At 55.1% G+C, this 27103-nt stretch overlaps 1 protein-coding gene and 1 long non-coding RNA gene across 5 annotated transcripts in view; both read left to right on the forward strand.

The window, feature by feature from the left end:
* The window catches only part of FRMPD3 (FERM and PDZ domain containing 3), a 52354-nt gene extending 26490 nt beyond the window's left edge, over positions 1-25864 (forward strand). For 3 of the 4 annotated variants that reach the window (XM_057429612.1, XM_057429611.1, XM_057429613.1), the window contains exons 4-17: positions 648-810; positions 993-1095; positions 1459-1504; positions 2446-2550; positions 3488-3595; positions 4113-4244; positions 4693-4812; positions 4941-5077; positions 5839-5962; positions 6593-6682; positions 7296-7475; positions 17489-17633; positions 21257-22078; positions 22892-25864. In XM_057429612.1, the coding sequence (XP_057285595.1) occupies positions 660-810; positions 993-1095; positions 1459-1504; positions 2446-2550; positions 3488-3595; positions 4113-4244; positions 4693-4812; positions 4941-5077; positions 5839-5962; positions 6593-6682; positions 7296-7475; positions 17489-17633; positions 21257-22078; positions 22892-25758 (5130 nt within the window). In that variant the 5' untranslated portion in view covers positions 648-659 and the 3' untranslated portion in view covers positions 25759-25864. Of the gene's footprint in view, positions 1-647; positions 811-992; positions 1096-1458; positions 1505-2445; positions 2551-3487; positions 3596-4112; positions 4245-4692; positions 4813-4940; positions 5078-5838; positions 5963-6592; positions 6683-7295; positions 7476-17488; positions 17634-21256; positions 22079-22891 lie in introns of those variants that run through there. The other variant, XM_057429614.1, reaches the window with a different exon arrangement.
* Positions 1-27103, forward strand: part of LOC130610063 (uncharacterized) — a 138404-nt gene that overhangs the window by 67437 nt on the left and 43864 nt on the right. The window lies entirely within an intron of this gene.

A 27103-nucleotide genomic window follows, 5' to 3' on the forward strand; every position in this document is an offset into this window, starting at 1 on the left:
TGCTTGCAAACCTCTGCAGAACAGGCAGAGAGATGACACTCCAGCCATGCCAGGACTGCACCCCCTCTGCATCCTGGTGGCATCCCCCAGGTAATGGCTAGAGTCACACCACCAGGAGTTTATCCCGCACAGATCTGCCCTCTAAGGAAGTGAGGTGTGGGGACAAGGACAGGCTGGTGAGACGCTGGGAGAGGATGCCATGGTTTACCCTGGGGGGGTATCTCCATGAGTACAGAATCATAGAATCAACTAGGTGGGAAAAGATCTTTAAGATCAAGTCCCACCTTGACCCCAGCACTGCCAAGGCCACCACTGACCCATGGCACTGAGGGCCCCACCTACACTCTTTGTGAGCGCTTTCAAGGATGGTGACCCCACCACTGCCCTGGGCAGCCTGTTCCAATCCCTGAGCACCCTTTGGGGAAGACACCGTTCCTAACATCCAACCTAAACCTTCCTTGGTGCAGCTTGAAGCTGATACCTCTTGTCCTATATCCCCCTGCCCAAGCGGCTGGTGCAGTGCCCCTCTGCAAGGTTGGACGGGGGTGTCTGTGCATGCCCCAGCACGCACCAGAGACGCAGGAGTTGCGGCACTGGGGTGAGCGGGGGGTGCCGGGGTGCGTTACAGCCTGCCCTCTGCCCTGCAGCGCTGACATGTGATGCCGGAGGAGCGCGGCGGCGATGATATGGAATGTGGGCAGCTGCCTTCGGACACGCTCCGACAGGTGACGGTCCAGCGCCACCCCTGCTACGGGTTCGGCTTCGTGGCCGGCAGCGAGAGGCCGGTGGTGGTGCGCTCGGTGGCAGCAGGTAGGGTGTGCGGTGGGGGGGGGTCTGTGCGCGAGGCGGCACCTTCCCTTGGTGGGACCCCTCCATGGGTTGCTGTCCCCTTCGGTGGGCCACAGGCTTTGGGGTTGCTTGGGACCCTCCTGCCTCAACCCAGCCCCGCAGCCCGGGATGCCTGGGCTGGCCCTGACCATCTCTCCTGGCAGGTGGCCCCTCTGAGGATAAACTCCTGCCAGGAGACCAGATCTTGGCCATCAATGATGAGGATGTGAGCGAAGCCCCCAGAGAGAGATTCATTGAGCTTGTCAGGTGAGGACGATGTTCATCCTGCATTGCCTCTGTGCAGGGGAGGGGGCTCGTGCTGGGCTGGTCAATGCACATCCCCAGGCTGCTCTGTCACTGGTGGTGGTAACTGCTGGGATGGGGAAGCCTCAGTCTGAGCAGGGAGAGTGCCTTGGGGCAAGTGCTGTACCTGTTCCCAGATGACCAAGAGATGGACAGCACTGGGAGAGCACCCACAGCAATGTTACCAAGCACCCAAAGGACACCACAAAGATCACGGCCGCCACCGGGCTGGGAAGGGTGGGATGCTCTCTCTTGATAGCCAAATGCATGTGTTGAGGTCCACCACCATGAGGTCCCATCCACCTTCATCTCTCCTTTCTGTTGCAGGAAGGCCAAGGACTTCATCATCCTCACGGTCCTGCACACCCACCAGGTGAGACTGGAGGGGCCATGACCAGCCCCAGGGGAGCCAGGACAGGGGATAAGAGCCATTTGGGAGACTGAGGTGGGATCTCTGGAGGCCCTGGGGAGCTCAGCTGAGGTGTTGGGCTGGTGTCCCACCACACCAAGGCTCTTCCAAGCTATTGGGTCTGAGTGCTGCCATGGCCCTGCAGGGTTGGTGTGGCCATGCAGCCATATCCCTGCCCTTGTCACTGCAAGGAAGTAGGAAGGAAGGGAGGAAAAATGTCCCCAGACCCATGCAGTTTGCTGAGGGCACTCATGTCTGAAGTGATCCACCATGCCAGGGGCGATAGATCGGGATGTGCCATTCCTGGCTGGCTCAGCCATAAGCAGTGCAGCAGGCGGCGGCACTGGTGCCCTAGGGCTCAGCACCAGTGGCACTGGAGCAGACTGAACTGTCACGAAGCAGCAGTGGTTGGCAGGGCATCGTTTCGGCTCTACTGAGCCCTTTGATGTTGGTGAAGATAAGTGGGAGCGCTTCGCTTCTCTCTGTGAGGGAGATGCCAGCGCCTAGCGCTGCTCCATCAGTGCTGGGCTCCATAAGAGCTCTGTTTTCCTCATGGCCCTGCTCAGCTGACAGCAGTGCTCATCTCTCACATCCAAACCCATGCCTCCGAGCAAGCCCTGGCTTCTGTGTGCTGGAGATCAGCCTGCACAGAGGGTGCCAGGCACTGGGGGTGCAGGCCCCCCATCACACTGAGGGTGCTGGTGTGACCTCAGGGGCTGCTGCTCATCATCCTGGCGCTGCCTGCAGCGCTGTACAAGCACAGTGGAGGGGATTTTCTTCCCAACCCCATTTCATGGTTTGCTGCCCGCTCCCCATCCCCATGCTAGCTTTCTCTGGGCCCTATGTCTGGCTTCCCCCACGCTACTGAGGGCAGGCAGGTGATTTACCCGGTGCTCTCTTTCCAGTCTCCCAAATCTGCTTTCATCAGCGCAGCCAAGAAGGCGAAGCTCAGATCCAACCCGGCCAAGGTCCGGTTTTCAGAGCAGGTGACAGTTGGCGACACAGACCCAGTAAGTCCTGCCCTGCCTTCGTCTGGGTTTCACCCCCTTGAGACAGCCTGGGGGGCACAGGGCTCCTCTGCCCTGATCTGGGCTCCATAGTGGGAGCAGCCCAGGGATGCCCTCGGGCACACTCATGGTGCTGGGGGGACATCCTCTGGATAGAGCCTCAGGAGCTGTCCTCGGAAACCTGGTCCCATCCAAATCCCCCTGGGCACCCAATGGTGACATCCAATGCCTGCCATAAGGAAAGTCTGTGGCTTCCACCCTGGTGCCAAAGGCTTTTCAGGAGCACCCATGAATGGGGCAGGGTGACCAGGGTGTTGTGTGGCAATGGAAGCTGTTACGCTGCAGCAGCATTGCAGCCCAGCGCCATTATCTCTTAATTGCAGGAAGGTTTTATTAAGCAGCATGCAAAAGAAGAGAACAAAACCAGAAAATGCAACTCTGTAAAGTGCTTGTAGCAAATTCTATTTTTAAGCAAATCAATTACGTGGTTATCTGATCGAAACGCTTCTTGCTAAATAAATCAGCCTTCACCCACCTTCCTGCACAGCGCATGGGCAGGGTTCAGGTGGGCTCGGCTTGGGTTATGGGTCAGGAAAAGGGTTTGGTTCTGAACCATCCTGGCCATTCCCTCCCTTCTGGGACACCAGGAGGGGAGCGAGACAGGATCTGGAATGTGCCAGACCGAATGGGAAGCTCTGTTCCCGCTGCAGCTGCAGGGAGCTGGGGATGTGAATGTGTCAATCTCTGAACTGCTGCTTCCCGATGGATCTGCAGACACTGGGTTTTCAAAGGAAATGTGCCTCTTAGCACATCAGCCCAGAGAAGCAGAGGATGCCGAAACCGCCCCATCACTGATGCTCATTCTCTCTCCCCTCCCTCCCTCTGTCTCTCCGTGCCCCCAATCCTTCTCGCCTCGCCTCCTGCCGGCCCCATGTGCCAGGACATGTTGAAGAAAGAAGCTCTCCTCCTCATTCCTAATGTGCTGAAGGTTTTCCTGGAGAACGGGCAGATCAAATCCTTCACGTTCGATGGCCGAACCACCGTGAAGGTGGGCCCCTCCGCTCTCCGCATGGCTCCGTGATGCTCCTCTCCTCCCGCCTGCCTCATACATTTTTCCTTGTCTCCTGCTTCCTTGCACAAGAACCGCAGCGGTGCTTGCCTGGCTGTGAACTGCCACTGCATGATAGATGGCCCCTGCACCTCCCCAGGCTCACGCTTTGCAGCTGGCATGGATGAGGTCTTGCTGTCCTTATCCTGCTCCTAACTTTCCCCCTTGCTGTGAAGCTGCCCTCCAGGCAGGATGGATGCTCCTGTGAGCATCCCCACCAGGGGACGGCTCCCTCCAGCCTCCAAACACCGCAGTGTTACCGGAGGTCTGGCTTCTGGTCACCTCTTGCTGTGATATCCCTGCATCTGGCAGTGGCTGGGTACCACCCTGCAGCCCCTCTCTGCACTCCATGACCTCATCCTGCACTGGCCCTCGGTGCCAGGGAGGAAGGAGCTGCCAGTGGGGTGCCAGCTCCCACCCTGTGCCTTGCACCCAAGCCTGTCCATGGCGTTTGCAGGACGTGATGGTGACATTGCAGGACCGCCTGTCCCTGAGGCACATCGAGCACTTTGCCCTGGTCCTGGAGTATTCCAGCCCGGAGCAGAGCCACCGGTTCCTGCTGCTCCAGGACAAGCAGCCGCTGGCCCACGTAAGTGCAGGAAGGTCACTGGGATGGTGGCGGGCACAGGGAGGCTCTTCTGCCACCAGAGTGGGGCTTGGCTGGGGTTGTGCTGTGGGGTGGTGGAGCCTCCCCTTGCCTCTGGCATGGTCCTGCCTGCTCAGGGTGCAGAGGGTAGCCAAAGAGGGAGATAACCAGGGTTGAACCCATCCCACCCTGACAGCACAGTGAAGATGCTCTATGCTATAGCTGTGCAGCTACAGACAGCATTCAGGAACATCTTTGGCCTGCCCAGGAGAGCCAGGAAGCTGGTGCTGCACAGGACCAGGGATAAAATGGGATCATGCTGGAAGTGTTGGTGGCATAAACCACTGCAGCCCCAAGCAAAGCTGTCACACCAAGGAAAGCTGGGCTGTTCCTGGGATAACAGGATCTGAATGTACACGGCTCCTGGGCTCACGGCTCCCCTTTGCCGCAGGTTGTACAGAGGACACACTACCATGGCATGAGATGCCTTTTCCGTGTGAGCTTCTTCCCCAAGGACCCGATGGAGCTGCTACGCCGGGATCCTGCAGCATTCGAGTACCTGTACATCCAGGTAGGGGACTCTCCTCTAGAACTGAGATCTGATGGTGCTCATGGCCCATGAGTCTGCCCTGTACAGCATCCCTCAGGCGATGGGTACTCCGTCCCCATGACTGAGGCCTCCTCTCCTCCCTCCTGCAGAGCCGCAATGATGTGATCAGAGAGCGCTTCGGCACAGACCCCAAACCAGAGATGCTGCTGGGGCTGGCTGCCCTCCACATCTACATCACTGTCTCGGCCACCCGCCCCAGCCAGAAGGTCTCCCTCAAGAACGTGGAGTGAGTCCTGCTCCCTGTCCCCATGCTGCCGCACAGCCCCCTCTGGGTCCCCTCTCTGTGCTCTGGCTCAGTCCCTGTTAACTGGGGTGCTCCCAGCAACGTTTTGGGGTGCCAAGTGATGCCCTGGGAGCCCCTCTGGAGCTGACCAGTGGCTCCCAGGCTTGTGAACAGTGACTTCAGTCCCTGGTCCCACCATGGGGCTGTGTAAGACCCTCACACAGTGACATCTATCTTTACACAGCAGCCTCACCAGGGCTGGTGAGGATATTTGCTGCGAGCCCAGGATCATTTCCATGGGAACCCAGGCTGATTTTCTGCCTGGCATCCGAGGCAAGGAGAAAGCATGCTGCCTGCATAATCACAGCCCGTCACCAAGCCATGCAGCCGTGGCTCAGCTCTCCTGTGCTTCCCAGTGGTCTTTAATCCCTACGGAGTCTGTCTGAGCAGGCTGGCCTTGCCCAGTGTACACAGGGAGGAAGGGGGGAGATGGCCCCCAAAAGAGGTTTGGGGAATCGCCCTGCATCCCTTACCAGGATGGTGAATGGGAACACTGCTGCGTTCCCCGGCCCGGTGCTGGTGGCTTTGACACTAACTGAGGGTCCCATCCCCTTGGGGACCCAGGCTGGGGACTGCCACGGCTCCGCTGTGACACCGAGGAAGCCCTGGTGCAGCTGCGGCTCCCTCTGATGGCGAAGGGATGCTCTCGGGCAGCATCCCTGCTCTGTGGGTCTCTGAGCTGGTTGGTGACTTCCCTCCCGCAGGAAGGAGTGGGGCCTGGAGCCCTTCCTGCCCCCCTCGCTCCTGCAGCTCATCAAGGAGAAGAGCCTCCGGAAATCCCTCTCGCAGCAGCTCAAAGCCCACCAAAGCCAGCCTGGCGGCACCAAGGTGAGTCCGACCCTCAGGGCTTGGTGGTGGTACCGTGCCCTGCGCCCCAGGACATCCTGTTGTCCCCAGCTGCCTGGGGGCTCCTGTGATTGCTGCTTAAGTCCCGTTGGATAGGGGATAAATCGCAGGGTGACAGCCAGGCACCACTCTCTCCCCTGAATCCACTTCTGAATCTGGATTTTGGGGGCCGCAGTGAGGATTGGTGCAATGGGATCAGCCAGGAGCCAACTCTCAGCTTGGCCAAAGCAGCACACCTCTGTTAAGCCCGTGTTTATCGTTATCTCTGCTTCTGGGCTTGGAAAGCTCTGGAGGAGGCTGTTGAGCCACTGCCTCCATCCCTGAAGCCATCAAAGATACCTTGGTGGGGGCTATATAGCCCCATATACATCTTTAGGGGCATTATACATCCCCTGGGGGTTTACATCAAGCATCTGGGCTCCTCCCCGGTCTACCTTTGCTCCAAGTTACCTCCCAGCACCTGCCCAGGGGAGATGCCTTGGTCCCTCCACCGCATGTCAAGCTCTCAGGCTGGCAGCCAGCACAGCCCATGCCAATGTGCTGCATATTCTTAGGGGCTCATTTCTCCTCTCTCATGTTGATGGTGACCACCTGTGTGATGTGTTTTGTCAGGTCTCCACAGCCCAGGCGAAGCTGCAGTACCTGCGGATCCTGAACGAGCTGCCCACCTTTGCTGGCGTCCTCTTCAACACAGTGGGACTGGTACGGTAATGCAGAATGGGCTGGGAGGTGCTTGGCACTGGTCCTGGAGGGAAGAAACAGGGCAGGAGAGGCTCTCACTGAAACTGCTTCCTTTGGTCTCTTGCTCTGCCCTGCTGGGGTCCAAGCCCATCCAGAAAAGCCTTCAGAGCCCCTGCAGACAGGAGGGCACATCTTCAGCACCGCAGGGTCATCTTTCCTGGGCAGACCAGAGCAAGAAAGATCTCTATTTTCAGTCAAAGGCTTGAGTCTTCCTGCTTTTCTAAATGCATTCACTCCCTCCTCTGCCTCCTTCTCTCAGAGGCAATGTCAGATCAGGCAGATTTGTAACAAGCTCCTACTTCTGTGTAGTGACACTGGCAGCCCTGAATATTTCATGTGGACACTCAGTTCAGTGCTTTATATTTAAATAGGCTTGGCATCCTGCACACCCTTCTGAGCTTCTCAGAGAGGCTCAGGGATGGGGAATTCACAGCGCCAGCTTCTCCTCCTGCTCTGTAACAGCCACCTGGGACCCAGCTCAGCTGGTTTGGCTCCATGGGCAGAGCCAGGCGCAGCCCCAGGGTGCATTTGTTCACCCCTGTCCGTCTGTCTCTCCGTGTGTTTGTGCTGCCAGGACGAGAAGCAGCCAGCCACCACGCTGCTGGTGGGACCCCGGCACGGCATCAGCCACGTCATCGACCTGAAGACGAACCTCACCACGGTGCTGTCAGAGTTCAGCAAGGTCAGCAAGATCCAGCTCTTCAGGGAGAACCAGGGGGTGGCCCGCGTGGAGACGAGCATCCTGGATGCCAAGGTAGGCACGGGTACCACAGGGGAGAGGGGCTGGTGTGGAGGTTGTGGCTGGGGGCTTGGTGCTCACTTCTGAGGGGTTCAGGACACCAGTGCATGCTGGAGCATCTGCTTGGAGACTCTAGGGACCCACATCGCGGTCACAGGGCTTGTGGTCTGTGGCATCTCCCCTGCCTGGCTCCATGTGCTGCAGAGGCAGGGGCTGACACCATGGGTGTGCAGTGCATGGTGGCCTTCTGGTTGTGACCCAAATACTTACCCAGTGGTTTGAGCAGGGTCCTTGGTGTTACACAGCCCAGGTGAGTAGCAGGGCCCTTTGGAGGCAGGTCAGCATCTCGCCTCTGCTCAGGGATGGAGAAGAGCAGTCCATGGCTATGCCTGGATGCAGGTAGTCGAGAGGACTGGTGGGGGGTTGTGCATCAGCACCACTTGTGGAGCTTGTAAAGCCAGGCAGGACCATTGAATGAACTGGAAATGATGGGACAGGGGGTGTCAGGTTCAGAATGTGAGAAATGATCACTGGGTGGCCCTGGCATGGGTGGCCCTGGCTCCATTAAGCCAGCTCTCAGGTATCACGCCCCCTGCTTCTGTTATGCTCCCCTTCAGCCCATAGAGAAGTCCTTCCATTCCCTGATGTATGTGCCCTCCTGGTCCTGTGTGTTATCATCCTCCCATCCCCTGATAGCTGTTGTGTGGTGCAGTGCTGGTTCTGGTAATCGCTCCTCATGCTCAGGCCCCAACACCCTTCCTCACCCCATGCAGCCTTCTGTCTCTCCTGGCTCCCAGGCCCCTCAGAAGGTCTGTCAGCAGTACAGGAAGAGCTTTACTGCCTTCTTGTCCAGCAGAAGGAGATCAGCCGTTGGCCTTTGCTCAGTTTGTTAATGTCTTGGGCAGACTCACGGGCAGGAAGCTGTGCACCTGCTCCAGGGTATTCTCAGCATCACTGCCTCCCTGCACCCAGCTCTTCCCTGAACCAGACAGGGTGCATCTGCACAAGCCCTGCAAGCCTTTGCCTGTAGGTCAGGTTTGCTGCCCCTGCATTCATCACTTTCCCCACCAAGAGACTGATGAAGCTGGGCTGCTTTATGGCTGCCTTTATGTTTTCTCATCTCCTGCAAGGTCTCTAAGCCTCAGCCCTCTCTGCAGCCCTGTCCTTGTGCTATCTATCTCAGCTGTAGCCTCGCAGATGTAATTGTGCTGGGTTCATTTAGGACTCTCCTGCTGCCTCCTCTCCTGGTGGATTTTTAGCACTTCCTCCCACCAGGCCCATCAGTTCCTCCAAGGCTGTTTTCTTGCTGCTGTGCCTGGTCAGCAGTTCTGCAGGAACACCCCAGTAACCTCTGCAGGACCGCGCTCATCCTCACCCCCTGCCTCCACTGTCCCCTCATCGGCGAAACCCAGGCTTTGCATTTCAGGGGGTACTGGGTCGACTCTAACATCTGTAATAGTCCCTCTTATGCACCCACTGAGGTCACTCATTGCCCAGCTGAAGTCCTGGTGTCCTGCTGTGCCTGGCCCTTCAAAACCCTACAACCTCCCCACTGTAGCTTAGGTAGGTAGCTCTCACTGCCTGGGCTGTGCAGGAGCCTCCTGCTTGATGCTTACAGAATAGGTATAACTGAGGGGTATCAGCTGAACCATCAGTAACCCTTTCGGCTCCTCCAGGTGCCCACATCCCTTGGATGTGTGTGTTTAAGTTGTGATACTAATAATAGTCTGGTCATGACCCTGTGTTTGACTGCTCATGGCTCACCGTGAGCATTGGAGCTCAGTGTTCCTGCTGTAATGTACCTCCATGACTGTCTCACTGCCTCTTGGTACTGCATGGGGAGATGCCCAGCGCTGGCCTTGCTCCATGCAGCACTGCTCAGCCCTGGAAGCACACTGACCTCATGGTGGGGTGCATGGACCCCTCTGGTGCCACCATCCCCTTCGTGACATGGGAGAGAGCAGTGGCTGGCGCTGGCACAGTGCGGTGTGTGGCTGACAGTGGCCACAGCAGCAGCAGACATGCTGGAGGCTGAGGTGATGCTGACATCCGTCTGCTGTAAATCAGGTGGTGATTCCCACAGGGCTTCCCCACAGATCCGCAGCCATGCTCTGCGGCTGTGATTAACTCTAACACCACCAGCCCTTTCCCTGCTGGAGGAGCAGACTTTGCCCTTTGTCCCCTCTATCCCAGTTACTGGAGGAAAGGCAGCTCATGAACAACTTCCCACAATCATGCACACATGCACTTTATCTCCCAAGTGGCTGCCTACAGCCACTGAGAGCTACTCTGCCTGCCTGGAGCAGAGCAGCATCCCATCTGGGAATGCCAGCAGGCTCAACAGCCCTCGGCTAGTGTAGAGTCTGCTGTTACCTGTCTTATTTTAACCATTGTCCAAAGGGCTGGGCTTTAAAGCCAGAATGACTGTTCCAAAATGAGGCATTTATTGCTGGACAGCGATGGATGGGGCAGGCTAAGAAAAAACAGGCAAAATATCCCTTACCTCACAGCACTAACATGCCTCCTGCAGTTATTCGTGTTCCTGATGAAAGCCCTGGGTTTCAATTAAATCTGGTCCCTCTGTGGCCCCTGCACTGTGATGCCTGGTGCCGCGTTGCGGGATGCTGGTGTTGGGGCAGCTCTGGTCCATTCCGCAGGTAACAGCAGGGATGCAGGGGTGCCAGCCTGGGTCGGTGGGGTGGCATCAGCCTGTCACAGCTAGGTTACTGTGGAAATGGTCAATGACAGACAAGGGATTTGTGCAGAAAAGCCATTTTGCATTGCTAAGCGCCGGGGTCATTGATGCTGCGTAGTTGATCATAAGGGTTAACAAAAGGGAGTCATGGAGCAGCTGGGATCACACCAGCCAGCACTGCCCAAACATCCTTATCTGCTGCTGGTCTGCAGCTGCAGCCCAGACATACCTGCTGGGAAGGAGCTGGGGCAGACTTCCAGGTAACAAGCAGGCTTGAGGAGACCATAAATCATCTGCATTTAGTTCAGAAGGAGAAGAAACAGTGTTTGTCTTATAAATTGTTCACTGGGTGCTAAATTGGTTTGTTTTGGAGCTTTTCCATCCTGGGCTTTGGTTTCTATTTAAAACAGCCCATTTGGGATACAAATGCGGGGCTGGTGCCTCTGCTTTGCTTTCCTTAGCTCTTTGCCACTGCAAGGGTGGAAAGGAGGGGGACAAATGCCAGCAGGACCCCTCCTAAAGGAGCTGTGCAACCTCAGGGCAGAGGAACCAAAGCGTCCAGACCTCTGTTGCTGGGTCCAAGGAGGATTTTTGTTCCCTGCAATGTCCCGGGGAGCTGCTGGGATGAGAGGAGCAAGTCCCACCTTAACAGCCACAGATGGAATGGGGCAGCTGTGCTTGGGCTGCTGGGAAGGTTCACAGAACAGGATGGTGCTTCCCTAGCTGCTGCCGTGGCGCGGGTGTTTTGCAGGATCGTGTGGTCATTCCCACATGGCAAAGTCCCCTCTCTGCTGGGGCTGTTGCTTCTCTGCTCTTCTTCCTGCACTCTGGACTTGCTGGTGTTTGAGTATTGATTCTGGAGCTCATAAATTCACTCGGGACAGGGTGGTGGCACACGGTGTCTCCTGTGATCTTTGTGCGTAAGCGCAGCTTGTCTGGGTGGCCTTTGGGCCCCAGAGGCTTTCATCTCCCAGGGGCTTCCTCCTCTGAGTGCTGGGACCAGCATTTGAGAGCAGCCAATGCTCCTGTGCCATCTCAGAATCGGGCTTCCAGGTGTGCATCCCCCTTCCTCCCCAGTACGGGACTGGGAAGTCCTCTTCTACCTCTCAGCATCCTGGGAAAGGCAGTGTCAGCATCTCCTGCCGGGCATCAGTGCTGATGGGGTGCGGAGGGGGTGAAGGGGCTGCTGCTCACTGTGCCTCCCCAAGGTCCCCAGTGCAGGAGGCATGGGGAGAGCTGCTCAGCTCCATGGGCACATCAGAGCCAGCTCCTGATGTCCATCTGGGTGGCTCCACCAGCTCAGCCCCCTGGCTGTGCAGCAAAGGTTTGATTCTTACTGAAGTGCCTTTTCAAATGGAGCACTTTGATTCACACAGTCACACACCAGCGGGCTTTTCATCATTAACATCTTGACATGGGCAGGAAAGCTGCCGAAGCCTTCCGAATGGGAATGAGCGAGGAACGCAGCCGGATCGCCTGCGCCTGGACAACTGCCTGCAGTTGAACAGAGGCGCTGCGCCTGGTCCCCGCGCTGGGCTGCAGGGCAGGAGCCCACAGCACCTGGTCGCTCGCCAAGTGCAATTCAATCCCAGGCATGGGGGTAATTGATTCCCTGTCTCCTGGCAGGGCCTGCAGCCAGCCGGCGCGTCAGCCCGGATCGCAGGAAAACAAAGGGAAAATTAACTCAGAACGGTCCCCGGCTGCTGCTGTGCCTGGAATCCGGCTGTTGATGCTGGTGTTCCAGGGGCATCCAGCCTGCCACGGAAACAACAGGCTGCTGTGCATGGGGTGCAGCCTTCTCCTCCCCTGTGGCAGGAGCTGAGTCCTGCCCATCGGCCACCCATGCCAAATTGTAGTGTGACAATGGTGGGGAGCCCCATCAGGGCACAAGGGCAGGTGAGGACAGCGTTACTCATGCAAGCGAGAGCTAAAGCCCATCAGATTTCTCCCCTAGCTAAGAGTGTGAAGCTTTGGAGTGATGATGGGCCTAGAAGCTGCATTAATCTGTATTTGCATTAAGTCAGTCTGAAACACTGTCATGTCGCGGGACAGAGGATTAAGGCTTCCTTTGGCTCAGTACCTGGGCTGAGAGGGGTGGATGTGGTTCCCCCTCACAGAGCCTTTCTAGCGGGATGTAAAGCAAAGCACGTACCAGTGCATGTGCCAGCCCTGCACTGCCCGTGGCACCCACCACAGGAGCCGATCAGACAACACGTGGAGAGGGTAAGTTTCCAAGCCTGAAAGGCCAATGTTTATTTGTTCATTTAAAACAGGCATCCAGCTCTGAGGGTGTGAGCACAGGCTGGTGGTGCTGCAACCCTGGTGTTCCTGATAATTGCTCCAACAAATGGGGAGCATGGAGGATGCCAAAAGTGCCAGCGGGCTCTGCTCACTGGAAATCCCGCAAGGAAGAGCACAAACCCTTTGAATAGCCATGGGGGAGATGAAAGCCTGGCCAGGGTGCAGCAAGATGGAAAGGTGTATGATGGACACAGCAGCACCATGGCAGTAGATGGGAAGCGGCACCTACAACCCTGCAGTCTGTAGAGGTGCCTCTCCATCCGCTGTGATGGGACCATGCAGAGGACAAGGAGGGTATCACCCAGTGGAGGTGGCAGCTGCTCAGACCTTAAGGAGATGCTGCTGCAGAAACCCAAAGGGCTGCTGCTAACCAAGGCAGGAGGTTTATTGATCAACAAATGGGAAATAATGGTCCTAATCACAAGCAGCCTGGTATTGATAGAGCTGAGTTAATAGTGCTTAAGGGAGGGAAAGAAAGGTCAACATACAAGTGAAGAATCGACTGCTGTCTTGTTAGACCTGGATGCATATATTATTAAATATAAACTTGGCAGTGTACCACAAGTAAACCAGGGAACATAAATTATGTAGATTCATCTCCCACTCTTCTACTGCACTGCACTAAAGGAAGCAGGGTATGACCCAAAGTACATGATAAAGTGGGGAGATTAAAAGGAAATGCATATAAGCTTAAGTGTTATAGCATGCATAGATTGGGTCATAAATTAATTTAAATATGAGGACTGCTAAGATCCTGTAGCCTAACCCTGGCCATAAAACTTCCTCCAGACATTCTTCTGTGAAACCTGCACCTTTGAATAAGAGAATATCCTCCAGAAGGACATTGAGTTTTGATTTAAAGGCAGGGCATATCAGAGAAAAAGCACTATATCCTTAATAAGCTAATGGAAAACTCATCTCTCATATCCAGTATAAATGTATGTGATTTACATTCCAGAGAGACTGGTTGCCAAGCAGGAAACTTAAAGTGAAAAGTTTTAAGTCCTGTTCTCATTAGGACTAGAAAACCCAGCAAAGCAGTATGACTGCAAGATCAAAGCATCAGTAATTTCAGGCTGGTGTTACACGTTTAGATGTAGGAAGAGCATTTTAAAATATGCTTCTTGTTGGCATACTACAGGTCAGAGATGAACCTTTACATGTGCATCTCGCTGGGAATCTGATGTTTGGAAGAGGCATTGAAAGTAGGATTATCCCCGTAAGTTTGCTTCTGTGTAAAACCAGCTTTCATCCTCAAGGTGCTGCTGCCCTGACAAAAATCAGACAGTATTCCTGCTCTGGCACCCCAGGAAAGCAGAGCTCTAGGGGCTGCTTAGGGGTGAGCCCCACTGCTGTCACAGTGAGAACATGCCAGTCAGGAGGAGGATGTGCTGGTTGGCATGAGACACACACCATCAGTGAGTGCATGATGGGGTTATCCTCATTAATAGCTTGTCCCTGTTGGTTATTAACACCATCTCCTGATTAACAGCTGGGAAGAGGTACTCTGGCCACTTCCCAGAAACTCGATGCTGACAGGGCAGGGAGCAGGCTATGGAAGAAAGACACTGGTTTTGCCCCTGCTGCATCCTTCCCTGCCTTCCTGCTGCCTGCAGAAGTCTCTCTGCTCTCTTGCACCACTGAGTTTAGAAAACCGATGAAGAGTCACGCTTTCAGGTTGGTGCCTTTTTGTCAGCTCTGGCTGAGGTTGGGCAGTGAGTTAAAGAAATGGCAGGGGGAGGCAGGGATGTTGTGTGAGCCCTAGCCCATTGGGAACCAAGCCAATACTGACCCCAGGCAACAGCCCTCACTGCTCCTTGCAGAGTGCTGCCGAAGTAAAGAGGTCAATCCTGTTTGCCCCAAGACATGGGTATCACAAGGAAACCCAAACCACAGGCTACAGTCCTGTGTTGTTGTCACTTAGAGCAAAGCTGCTCTGAATTCACCATAAACCCTTAGCAACATCAGCTGGAAATTCTTCATGCGACTGTGGGGAAAGTCGATGTTTGCTCAGCTCGCCTGTCTCCACGAGATCAAATCTGCCTTGCATGCATGAAACAGGGTGACCAAGACTGCTGATGTCTAAAAATAACACCTCCTTTAGCTGCCGTCCCTCACACCTCCTCCCTGCGGCCTGATTTCCCAAGGAAATGGGGCTGCCGTGCTTGTGTTGCCTCTTGACCCCACAAATCACTTCCAGATCTGTTGGCCACTTCGAGGGAGATGTGGCAGCAGGGTGGGAGTAATCTCGGAGGCAGGTGAGATGCTGCAGGCTTTGCAGGGCTACCTCGGTGGGTGGAAGAGAGGTTCAGCCTTGTAACCCCATGGGGGAAGGGGTTTCAGCCAGACCTCTGTTAGAGAGCAGCAGGGAAGCCACCGAAGCCTGTGGGGATGGATGCACAGCCCAACTGCAGCGGCTTTGCTTGCATTCAGTGCCATTTTAAACAGCCAGTATCCATGAGCAGGACACGGAGCCCCCGCAGCGTGGGCTCCTGGGCCATGGGAAGCTCACTGGAATGCTGGCAGCCACACAGGTGGATGACTTCAAGCTGCCTCTGAAGTGATTTAATCCCTAATAACAATATTAGAGCGCCTGACAATTAGAGAGGGACTGTCACGCCGCCTGCTTGCCAGGATGTGAGTAATCATTTCTAAGACCCCTCGCTAAGATGCAGTGCTAATCAGTTTGAGGTTCCTCTTTTTCAGTGCAGAGCGCTACAACTGACCCCAGCATGACTGCTGGAAGCCAGTCTGGAGGCTGGGATTGCTCAGAGACCTGGCAGGGAGCTTGTGGCATCTTGGTACATTGCGTGTGTTCTATCTGTAGGCAGGAAACACCAGTTTGGATGGCTGTGGCTCAGTCATGTCTCTCATCAGGAGGACTGATCGAGGGGCTGCTTCTTGCCAGTAAGAACCTACAGTCCCATCTCTGGATGGGTGGGAGCATCCTGAAGCAGAGGTGGACGTAGGGCTGGGTCTCAGAGGTGCTGGTGTCCAGGTAGGAAACAAGGACCGAGTAGTGGGCACTGACAGAGCAGTCATGAAGGTCCATGGCTCGGTGCCATTCAGGCTCAGCATCCCTAAGAGCTGAGTATGTGGCGTGTGACTCGCATGTGATGGAATTTACCCCCGCTGGGTTTCCTTTTGAAAGGGAATTCTAAACCACCTTGGTCTCTTCTTAATCTCATCAGCCATTGCCTCCCTGCCCTCAGTGTTTGCTTCCTTTCTTGTTGCTAGCATTCAAGCCTTCACTGCTGCTCAATAGATAGGGGAAAATGTACAAATGTCTCTATTCAAAAGGTGGCTTAAATAACCCACCCAAGAGTGCTCAGCCCTGTGTAGAAGGCACTTGTTTTAAGGATGCTTCATACAGCAGAACTGGAACACATGGTTCCATTTCACCACTTATGTCAAGACTGGAGCTGGCCTGAGAGGCGTCACCCCCCTTCACTGCTGCATGCCCACCTCCTTTGAGCTATGTGGAGAATCTCTTCTCTCCTTTTTATCTTGATACTTTCCCTTTGATCTGTGTCATCTCATCATCTCTCTGCATCATCTTCCATGGTGCAGAAGGAGCCTTGTTGAGCGGGTAGGGGCAGAGCCTCTCAGCAGAGCACGTTTGCTTCTTGGGTTATTTCCTTTCCATGTTGGGTTATTTCTTTCCCTTTCTCTTCCTGCACAGCAGCCAAGGTGGGAACTTCTTTACCTTGGCCCTAGGAGGAATCAGCCCCCGGTATGGCTGATGTTTATTGTGCTGTATGGTCCAGAGTGTGATGTGCCAGGTCTTCCTTTGCCAGAGTTGTCTTGGTGGCCTAAGAAAGCAAGTGTTAAGCAGAACATAGAACTGGCCAGTGGGTACCAGGAACCAGCTGTGGTTATAAAACAAGAACACCAAAATAGCTTTAATGCTTCTCACACTGTGTAGGCTTGAATGGTTCTTAAAACAGGCTTGGTTTGCCCTGGATGTGGTAAACAAGTTCTGAGTCCTGGAGGGCTGACAGTGAGCAAGAGATGGAGCACAGCAGCAAAGGCAGCCTGAGCAACAGCAGTAGCGAAACATCCCCGCTTGCCTCAGATAAGCCCTGTACCCGTGTTCAAAGCTCCTTTAAAGCCAGGGTGCTTTGTGCAAGGGGCAGATGAGGTCTAGAGCTGCAATAACTTTACTCAAGGCACTGCCAAGTGTTTTTCCATCTTGTGGATCCACCTTGAGCAGTGCTGAGGACTCTGAGCACAGACCACTTGACTGAGCTGTGCTGGACCTCACCAGGAGGGTAAGAGCAGATCCCACCCCACAGCTTCCCCAGGCCAGCTAACCCTGCCCTTGGGACACGCCGGGAGTTGGGAGTTGCAATGCCTGCCGCTAGATTGTGCAGTGAGGTTATATGTGGCACACAGATCGTGTCTGGTTTTCTGTTCTCTTTAAAGCAAAGACCTTTTTTAGCGTGCGAATAAATACTCTCCTAAAAGAGAAGACACCATCTGCTCCTAAGCACAGATTTCATTTTCTGAAGGGTTAGGTTTAAATGTGCTCAGAGTGGTGGCTGAGGGAGCCTGTCATGGGGTTTTGCCCCTTCTGTATCTTGCTGGAAGCAGATGTCTTCGTTTATGGGAGGGTGATGTGGCAGCTGCAATGAAACAGGGGTTCTGGCAGCTGGAGACTGCACAGACGCCCTGAGCTCCCTGGAGCCTGATGGTTAACCTGGTGCTTGCTTAGAGCATTGACATGCAGACAAATGATCAGGAGCCAGTTGCATGGGGGCCCTGGAGACACAGCCTGTGCCCTGTGGGGCTCCAACTCTTTCATCATCCTTAGGGAAGTCAGTAGCAGGAATCAGAGCTGCAGTGAGGCGCTTTCTTGTGCACAGTGATTTGCTGGGTGAGCTGGGGCAAGGACATGCATCCCTCCGGTGGGGGTTCTCAAAGAGCCAGCCAGCTCACCAGTTACACCAATGCAGAGCTGCAGCACAGCCCCTTGGGAGCACTGGTCCTGTGTCAGCGTGTCCCTCATGCCTTCACCTCTCTTGCCTTCCAGCCACTGGTGCTGCTGATGGAATGGCCTGAAGCCACCAACTTCGCCTGTCTGATTGCAGGCTACTGCCGTCTCCTGGTGGACTCCAAGAAGATGATATTCTCCAGGGCCCCCAGCCAGCCTCCCCCTCCTCAGATTATCAAGGCAGGTACGTTTCAGCCTCTGCTTTCTGTGCGAGCCCCTTCCCCTGCCTCGTCTTCCTCCTCCTCCCTCCGCCCAGGGCTCTGCAGCATCAGAAAGGAGAAAGGTTTCTCTGGCATCTCCCCTCTGCCTCCATTCCCTGCAGAACCCATTTTAACCATTTTGGGTAAGCTCTGCCTCGTGGTGTCAGCTTGGTCCCTAAACACTCACTGCAAGTGTTGTTCTGGTAGCTGCTAGAGCAGATCCAGGAGGTGCCATTTGTAAAGACCTGGAATTGCTGCCAGCTAAGTTCTGGGTCCTCATAGAACAGCCTGTGTGCTGCTGCAGGGATGCAGCTCCTTGGCCAGCATCCTAGCTCTGGAGACCAATATGAGTGTATGCACTTAGCCAGGAACTGCTCTCCTGCTGCCTTTGGACACTGATGCCTTCATTAGTCAGGTCTGGGCTGCACAGGCAGCTCTGCTGATGTGCTAAATCAGGAAGGGATCTTTGCTGTTGCAGCTTTTCAGGTGACCAGCCTGATGCAGGGAGCATCAGGGCACAGCAGGAGACCAGAACACCTACAGACAAGCTCTGTCCCACCAGCCACGGCTGTGCTCTTCCTTGAGGGTGGATTGCAGGTGTGAGTCACCCTCAAAATGATCAATGACCCTAAAGAGTGATGTCAAACAAGAGCCAACCATCAGCTACGTGCTGGTGTTCCGTGCAGGTGTTCACACTGAATGTGTTTTGTATAGGGAAATATCAAATCTGCGGGATCAGTGGCTGGAGATGGGCAAAGCACCAACACGGCCAACTCTATCCCCAAACCTCCTGAGTGACATTGCAGCTCCAGAGAGCTGTGACAAGCCTTCAGTTTAGGTGGCACAGTGTTAAAACTGCCTCCTCGAGGTGTGAGGTGGGAGGAGTGCCAAGAGCTAGCAGGGACCTAGGGAAAGGACTCGGTGCCTCTGAGGTCTGAGGAAGGCACCCAGCCACGGACTTAGCACATGTGGGAGGACACGCGCACAAGAGGCATCGAGAAAGCATCTGCGGCAGCAGCAGGGAAAGACCTGGCTGGTGATGTTGGTGTAAGTATATGTGCATGGTTTCCTTTTGTCTCTTCACCTATGCCTCTTATTGATGGCTGTCACAGCGCTCTCTGCCTACAGGAGTCCTACGGGAACACATTTAGTCACATCTTGCTGAGTGGAGGGTGTTTCCAACTTAAGTGGCTGTCATCAGGGGAGTCCTTTTCTGGGTCGTGTCACCCTGAGACAGGCTACAGGGACACGTGGCTGTAGGGACTTAGAGGAATGCAGGAGGAAACAGAGAGCATCCCAGAACATCCCCAAGGGCTCAGAGGGGGTCTGGCAGGGCCCACGTTACTGGTCACGCAGGGGATGTCTCGGCATGTGCAGGTGGTATTCTCCACACTCCAGCAACAATGGTAATAGGCAGGATTTTTCCTCAGGGAGATTGTGCTTCATGAGTACGGTCCAAACCTGTGCCAAAAGGGGAAGTAGATCTTGACCTTTTCTTGACAGGCTCAAGAAACCAGTATCACTATGCAGGGGGCTGGAGTGAGTGTGAGGGGAAGTCATGGTGTGGGTTGGACAGCGAAGGAGCAATGGATCTGTCACACCAAAGAGCCAGCCCCTCTCTGGATGGCCTGGTCTGCCCCCAGGGGTGCAATGAAAACCTCTCTGACCAGTGGAGGGGAACAGTTTCTCTGCAGACCCAGTACCCTCAGCCCAGCCTCTCAGGCATCCTTCAGGAGTGAATTCAGTGTGTGATGGGAAAACCAACTCTACTCACAGTTCCTGTCTCACTACTGCTGCAGGCTGAGGTGTCAGGAGCGAGGCAGATCACAGGCAGCAGGGCCATTAGCACATCTCTGCAGGAATGATAAGGAAGCCCCACTGGGATGAATCAAGTTAGCCCAGGTGTTGACTTTCCAGGCTGCAGGCAGGCTGTGCCAGTATCTTAAATGTAAAAGCAAGCCCTGGCCCGTGCTTTGCGCCTAGAATAGGAGCACATCCATTTTCCCTGAGGCCCATTGAAAGCTCCTGCTGAACTGCAGATGTTTCTAGAAATGCACGCTCTTTTCGGATGCTCTCAGTTACATCCCAGTCTCCACATTTCCTTGCAGAGCTGGATGCTAGATCCTTGCCTTCCATGGGAAGGGTTGTGCCATGCTGGAGCTATGTAGGCAATTTGCCTCTGCCCCTTCTTCTCCCTGCTCTAAGCAGCAGCCATCACCAGCCAAGCAGCAACATGCCCTAGGCTGCTCTCTCATTTCTTCAACAGGACCTTCTCTCCCAGCAGCTGGATTATGGATTTTAGGGTTCTGGCCCCATCCAGGACAGTGGCCTGGCTCAGCACAGGCACTCAGTGAGGTTGCTTTGGGAAAGCCTCTGCTTCAGTCTATGAGCTGAACGTGCATCCCCAGCTGCAGCAGCCTTGTGTTCACTCACAGAGCTGCCCTTCCTGAGGACCAGAGTGCCCATAAATGAGAATAGATATTGTTTTGTCTGGGATTTTAGCATCGCAAGTGATGAACAGTATAACACGAACGTATCTGGGGAGACACACTGTCCAATTTGTTCAGCTAATGACTTTAATTGGGATTTATTTGATTTAATCTATACTTGGTAAGATGGAGCCTGCATGCCCCTGGCAGCCATTCCCAGCACAGTTGCACAATCCAACCTGTAATGCAGACAGATGTCCCTCCTGAGGCTGGACCACTGGCCACAGGTTCAGACAGTATTTCACCTGCTTGCCTTACACAAGGGAGCAATGGGAGGTTGTTGCAGGGCAATGCTTAACAGCAGGGGCGGAGGGCATGATGCTGGTGGATGAAAAGCTGGACATGCGCTGGCAATGTGTGCTTGCAGCCCAGAAAGCCAACCATGTCCTGGGCTGCATAAAGAGAAGTGTGCAGGTTGAGGGAGGGGATTCTCCCTCTCTGCTCTGGTGAAACTCCTCCTTAGAGTACTGCATCCAGCTCTGGAGTCCTCAGTACAAGAAGGACATGGATCTGTTGGAGTGGGTCCAGAAGAGGGCCACGAGAATGATGAGAGGGATGGAACACCTCTCCTAGGAGGACAGGCTGAGAGGTGGGGGGTTTTAGCCTAGCAAAGAGAAGGCTCTGGGGAGACCTTCTTGTGGTGTTTCAGTACTTAAGGCTTAAAAGAAAGATGGGGACAGACTTTTTATGAGAGCCTATAGCATGGCACAAGAGGTAACGGTTTTAAAGCAGAAAAGGGTAGATTCAGATTGATATAAGGAAGAAATGTTTTATGACGAGGGTGGTAAAATACTGGCACAGGTTGCCTAGAGAGGTTGTAGATGCCTCATCCCTGGAAACATTCAAGGTCAGGTTAGATGGGGCTCTGAGCAACCTGATCTAGTAGATGATGTCCCTGCTCATTGCAGGGGGTTGGAGCAGATGACCTTTAAAGGGCCCTTCCAACCTGCACGTGCAGGAGATTTCTTTATTTGCATCTCTCACAGCTGCCCACCGAGCTGAGGGCTGGAGGGCAGAGCGCACACGGATGCTCCTCCAGGGCGAGCAGGAGCTTCCCCGTGCTGTTTCCCCTTCTCCTGGGCGCTGCTGCTAACGTGCCCGCTGTGGTTTTGGTTTAGATTACATCAACGCACACAACTTCCACCGGCCTGCTGCCCTGGGGCACACGGGAAAGAAAGAGAGCGGGTTGGTGGCTGGCTCTGCCCCCAGCACCGGAGCAGCCGGGGCTCCACCAGCCAGGGCTTCCGACTCGGAGCTCATCAGCTTCTGCTACCTGCACATGCGAGAGCAGAGGAAGGAGAGAGAGAGCGGGACGGACATCAATGAAAACCTGATATTTTTTGAGGAAACCCGCCCCAGGACCAAATCCGACCCCACCTCCAAAAGCTCTGGCCAAGGCTACAACGGGACAGCCAAGGAGTACGACCCGGATGGCCTTGACCAAGACAGGCACACAGGCAGGGCCAGGGCACACACCATAGACACCCACCTGCGCAGCGACGCCTCGCACTTCTACTGCGAGTCCTGCCAAGCCAAACTCAAGAGCCGGCTGGCCTCATGCAAGGGGGGCAAGCCCGGCAGCACCCGGGATAACATGGTGGACTTGATGTCTCTTCCCCCTCCTGGGAACGACGAGGAAGAAGACGAGACGACGTCCCTGCTCCCCGCCATTGCTGCTCCCCCTCCCGGCTTCCGAGACAACAGCTCGGATGAGGATGATCCCAAGCGCCGCGCGGCTGCCCAGAGCCAGGAGCAGGGCCGGCACCTCTGTGGCATCCTCTACGATGAGATCCCTGTCACACTGATAGACAACGTGCAACCACGGACGGTCCGAGACCATGCCCAAGAGCTGGATGATGCCCTGGTGTCCACCCTGCAAGCACTGGAAGCCTTGGCTGCTTCAGAGGATTGTCCACATCCCCCTCCACAGCAGACAGCAGGTATTTCGATGGCTATGACTTCTTTTCTTGTAGCCCTTCTTTCCTTTGGTATATCCTTCCCTTTAGTCTTCTACTCTCATCCTGTATGTGATTGTGGAGCAGGTTCTAGTAAATCCAAGTTGTGGCAACAGGCTGTAGCAGGGGCAGCCGAACTGATGCTCAGGAGGTTTATAAGCAGCTGAAGTGGGACTCGTCTCCTTGATGGTGCCTGAAGGAGTGTCTTGGTTACCCCCTGTCTGCCATGGTCCATGTGCCACGATGCTGGAATGAGTCCCTAACAAGCCAGTACTGTGAGCATGAGTTCCTCCCAGCTGTAACCCCGCTCAGTTGGTACCTTCAGCCCTCGGTCTTTGCAGGTTCTCACCCAGGTTTTGCAGTGTGAGCCCTTCCCAGGACAAACCTGCTGTCAGAGGGGTGTCTCTGGTACCAGCCTGCTGGCAGCACACTCCTTTGTCCCTCTCCCCACCTTGGTTTCCCTATTCACCACGGCAGAGTCTGGGACTTGTCTGGCCCAATTTTCCTTCTTGGGCCAGATGAGTCTCTGTAGCTCTGCTATCACTAACACTGGAAAGCTTCCCAGGACCTTTTCCTTGGCCAAGATCTGTTGCTGTGTTGACTTAACAAGCCAGCTGGTGCTGACAAGTGATCTCTTAAAAGCATTAACTCTTAGTTGCGGGAAGTCACTAAAACGTCTCCAGTGGGATGCTGTGTCCTGCATTCCTGGAGCCCTCCTGCCTCATGAGGTTCCCCTCTCCTCTGTACACCAGTGGGGTGTGAGTGTTGTCGTGGGGTTTTCTTTGTGTCCCTCCTCAGGTCTTATTGTGCTGGCTGCCATCACTCCCGAGTCATCCCTGGATTCTGGCCATGAAACCAACTCTTCAGAGCTAACAGATATCTCAGAGATGGTCTCTGCCATGAAGCAGCATCAGAACGCAGCCTACTTTCTCGCTCAACACATCAACAAAGAGAACCTCCTGGCCAGAAAGGACTTGCCCTTCCGAATCCAGAGCTGTGCTGCCCAGGCTGTGCTCACCTCCCCCTGTGCCCTGAGCCGCCAGGAGCCAAGCCCTTCGTTGAAGCCAGCTTTCTCTAACCAAAGCCCCAGCCTCACCAACTGCAAGAGCAAGCAGGAGCAGCAGCATCCTGAGAGGAGCTACCCCTCGGCTGCCAAGCCAGCGCTGACCCCTCAGCTCAGTGAGCAGAGCAGGGGGGCTCCAGTGTCAGGCTCTGAATGCAAAGGTGCAGGCCACCCTAAAGCTGCCTTTGAGGTATCTCTGCATGCCACAGCGGTCCCCAGCATGGAGCAGGCACAGGATCTACAAGAGAAGATGCCCAAAGAGGTCCAGCCAAGCTCCAAGCTCCTCCTGGATCAGAAAAGCGGTGTAACTCCAGCCATCATTGCGGCTGCGCTGCAACAAGTGGCAAACGCAAAAGGCTCAGCTCCGCAAGTGACAGCAGCCTCAAAAGAGGACAGGAACACGAACGGTACCAGCAGCTGTGCACTAGCCAGCAGCAAGCCTCTGAAACCCAAAGGAGGTCCACAAACCGCAGACACATCGTGCAACTGCCAGCAGCAGCAGCAGCAGCAGCTCCCTCCACAGCAGCACTGTGAAGACTCTCCAAGTCCTAAAGAAGCTCACGGCAGTAAGGCAGAAGCTTTCCACAGCAGCTCAGGCGAGGAAACGATGCCCACTAAGACTTCTGCCTCTAAAAGCTACCAGCAAAAAGCAGGTAGGGATGCTCCAGGAAGAGCCACAAGCGGAGAGGCAGGTCCAAAGGCGGGTGGGGAAGCCCCGAGCCTTGTCTTTCAGAAACATGCAGCTCCTTCAAACCAAGGGCAGAAAATGCAACAGGAAAGCTCAGCCAAAGGCTTCAAAGCCGAGAGTAGCAACGTGCACTCTCCATCGCCTGGTAGCGCTTTCAGAAGCACCAGTGAGGAACCCAAAGGGCCAGTCCCGCTGGTGCACAGATCCGAGAGCCTGCAGATCAGCACCGTGCCTTCCAAAAAAGCAGAGAAAGCCCTGGAGGTGACCCAACAAGAGGCTGATGTCCCAGCAAAACCCAAAGCTCCGAAAGCTTCCTTCAGGCTGAGGAACTTGTTCTCAGCAACTTTTCCAACCCGGCTGAAGAAGGAGACGGATGAGCGGCAAGCACAGCTGCAGAAGGTGAAGCAGTACGAGCTGGAATTCCTCGAGGAGCTGCTCAAGCCGAAGAGCAAAGGTGATCTCCCACCACAGGAGTACCTGCACCCTCCTGCCCCTGGGCGCTGCAGCTGCCAGCTAAGGAGCAGCCCCGTGCAGAAGGTCCCAGGGATGTCGAGGGAGCAAAGGCGTAGCTGCGACTGCAAGCGGATCTGCAGGGGGGTGAGGCCACCTCCCAACCACATGGTGATGCCAGAACTGGAGAGGAGAGGGAGAGATAAAGCTAGCAATGAGCAGAAGCAGGAGGAAGCCATTCGGTTGACAATCATGAGCAGCCCTTCCAAAGGCAAGCGGATACGTTCCACGAGTTTAGAGTCCAGAGAGTACCGGTCAGATCCAGAGAACAGCATGTCCTGTTTGACCACCTGCGCTTCCCGGGGGGAGTGCATGGGTGCTCCACACTACAGGAAGCTTTTGCGTCGCTACAGCGTCAGTGAAATAGATAAGACTGAAAGGACATCCCTGTCCTCTGACATCTACCAGAACATCTATACAACGAAACAGAAGGGCCCACAGAAAGAGCCTGAGCCCAGCATCCTTTGTCCCCTTCTGAAAAGCAAACTCCAGGAAGCCACCGGAATGCCTGAACCCTCCTATGTCCAGATAGCACAGGAGAAAAAGAACCAGAAGGGTTCAGCAGTGTTCTCTGTCCAGGAGGAGATGTATCCGAGTCCTGCTGAGCTGCGGGATGAAGACATGGAGGATGAGAAGTGCTGCTCCATCCGGTACTGCTTCTACTACAGGAAATGCGATGTTGCAGATGACGGGAGTGAGAAGGATGAGCTGTCCTATTCCATCCCCATGCAGATACTCCCAGGAATGAAACTGGGTAATCAAATGGTCCCAGTCATGAGCAGAACTCTTCAGGTCCTGGATGCAACAGCCTGCAGCAGTCCCAGTGACAGCCAGACCCAGGAAATAGATTTAAGGACCTCCAGTTTTGAGGGGAGCCTGACAAAGATCAACGCCCTCCGAGGCCATGCCTACAGCTTTCCCAACGGGTTCCTGCAAGTGCAGCTGGACACCAATGAGCTCCTGACTATCCTGAGGCAGTGCGTGGTGAGCCCAGACGTCCGGGACTGCAAACCCTACATCTCCCAACTGGCTGAGTACAAGCAAGAGCTCGCCCTCAAGTTCAAGGAGTTCCGTGCATCCTGCCGCCGCGTGGCAGCCGTCGACAAGAGCCCTACCCACATGCTCTCTGCCATCACAAGCAGCTTCCAGGTGCTCAGCAGCCTCATCGAGACGTTTGTGAGGCTGGTGTACGTGGTGCGCTCGGAGTCGCAGCGCCAAGAGCTGCTGGCAAAGGTGGAGGAAGTGGTGAGGAACTACACCTTCCTGCTGAAGGCTGCCGAGGAGTCCACGGCCAGAACGCTGAGCCACCAGCAGGCAGTGGAGCAGCTCAGCCACCAGTCAGCCACGGTTGCCACCGTCATGAGCACGCTCACGCGCTCCCTGAAGACGCTGATCAATAAGTAAACCAGCTACGACAGCCAGCAAGCCGGTGCGTGCCGTGCGCTCGTGGGTCTCAAATCACGTAGGTCTGGTGAGGATGCGTGTCTACAGGCTCACGTCTACTGGGGTTTGTGGTGGTCACGATGCTCTTTCGTCTTTGCAGAACGGGTGGTTGCGTTGGGGGTGGTTTCGAGGTGGTTTTGCATGCCCTGCTGCGAGCTGTGCAACCAGATCATCGGGGCTGTCAAGCAGCTGTACCACGTTGGTTTGTCAGTGATGGTGCTTGGGGGGCACAGACACCCCATCTCCACACTGATGTGGAGGTTCTGGGCCTCACCTGTGCAAAGACCTTTGTCACGGTGGGCCAGTGAGTGAGCAGGAACTGAGCTGACATCTCCTGGCTTCACTTGGGCAGTTTAGAGCCAAACCAGTGTCTTGCCACGTAAACAGCTCTTCTGCCTCCAGGCTCTTCCTGGCCCACAAGCACAGCATCATTAGCAGCAGAAGGGATCAGTGGGGTGCAAGTCCCTACTGCTGTGCTAGGGCTTGGGAAGCAGTCCTAGCATGAACAGGATGCCATAATCCTGGGGCAGATCTGAGTCACCCTTCCAGGCTCTGCTCACACAGCTTAGGCAAAAGGCAAGGGCTTAATGAGTGTGAGCAGGGAGGACGCAGGGAACCACGGGGCTGTCACTCTGGCCTCCGTGTCCGGGCAGGTTGTAGAGCAGATCATTTGAGTGCCATCTCGTGGCACACGCAGGACACCCAAGTGATAAGGCCCAGTCACCACGGGTTTACGAAAGGCAGGTACTGCTTGACTAACCTGATCGTCTGTGGCACAGTGAGCTGCTTAGTGGGTGAGGGAACGGCTGTGGATGCTGTCTGCCTCGGCTGTAGTAAAGCCTTTGACACAGCTTCCCACAGCATTTTCCTAGAGAAAGTGGCTTGGATCCTCGATCTGTGGCTTGGATGGGTGTACCCTTAGAACACTGCTTGGATGGCTGGGCCCAAAGGGTTGTGGTGAATGGAGTTAAATCCCATTGGTGGCTGGTCACAAGTGCTGCTCCCCAGGGCTCAGTATTGCAGCCAGTTCTGTTTAATGTCTTTATAGACAACCTGGACAAGGAGATCAAGTGCACTCCCAGTAAGCTTGCAGGTGACATGACCTGGGTAGAAGTGTGGATCTGCTTGAGGGTAGGAAGGCTTTGCAGAGGGATCTGGATGGGCTGGATTGATGGGCTGGGGCCAGTTGTGTGCGATTCAGTGCCAGCTCCTTCATTTGGGCCACATCAACCTCACACAAGGCTACAGGCTTGGGGCAGAGTGGCTGGAAAGCTGTCGGGTGGAAGAGGACATGGAGGTGGTGCTC

The sequence above is a fragment of the Pezoporus wallicus genome, unplaced genomic scaffold (genome assembly GCF_028554395.1).
Source record: "Pezoporus wallicus isolate ANWC-B61680 ecotype Strahan unplaced genomic scaffold, APGP_CSIRO_Pwel_v1 contig_14159, whole genome shotgun sequence".
Taxonomy (NCBI): Eukaryota; Metazoa; Chordata; class Aves; order Psittaciformes; family Psittacidae; genus Pezoporus; species Pezoporus wallicus.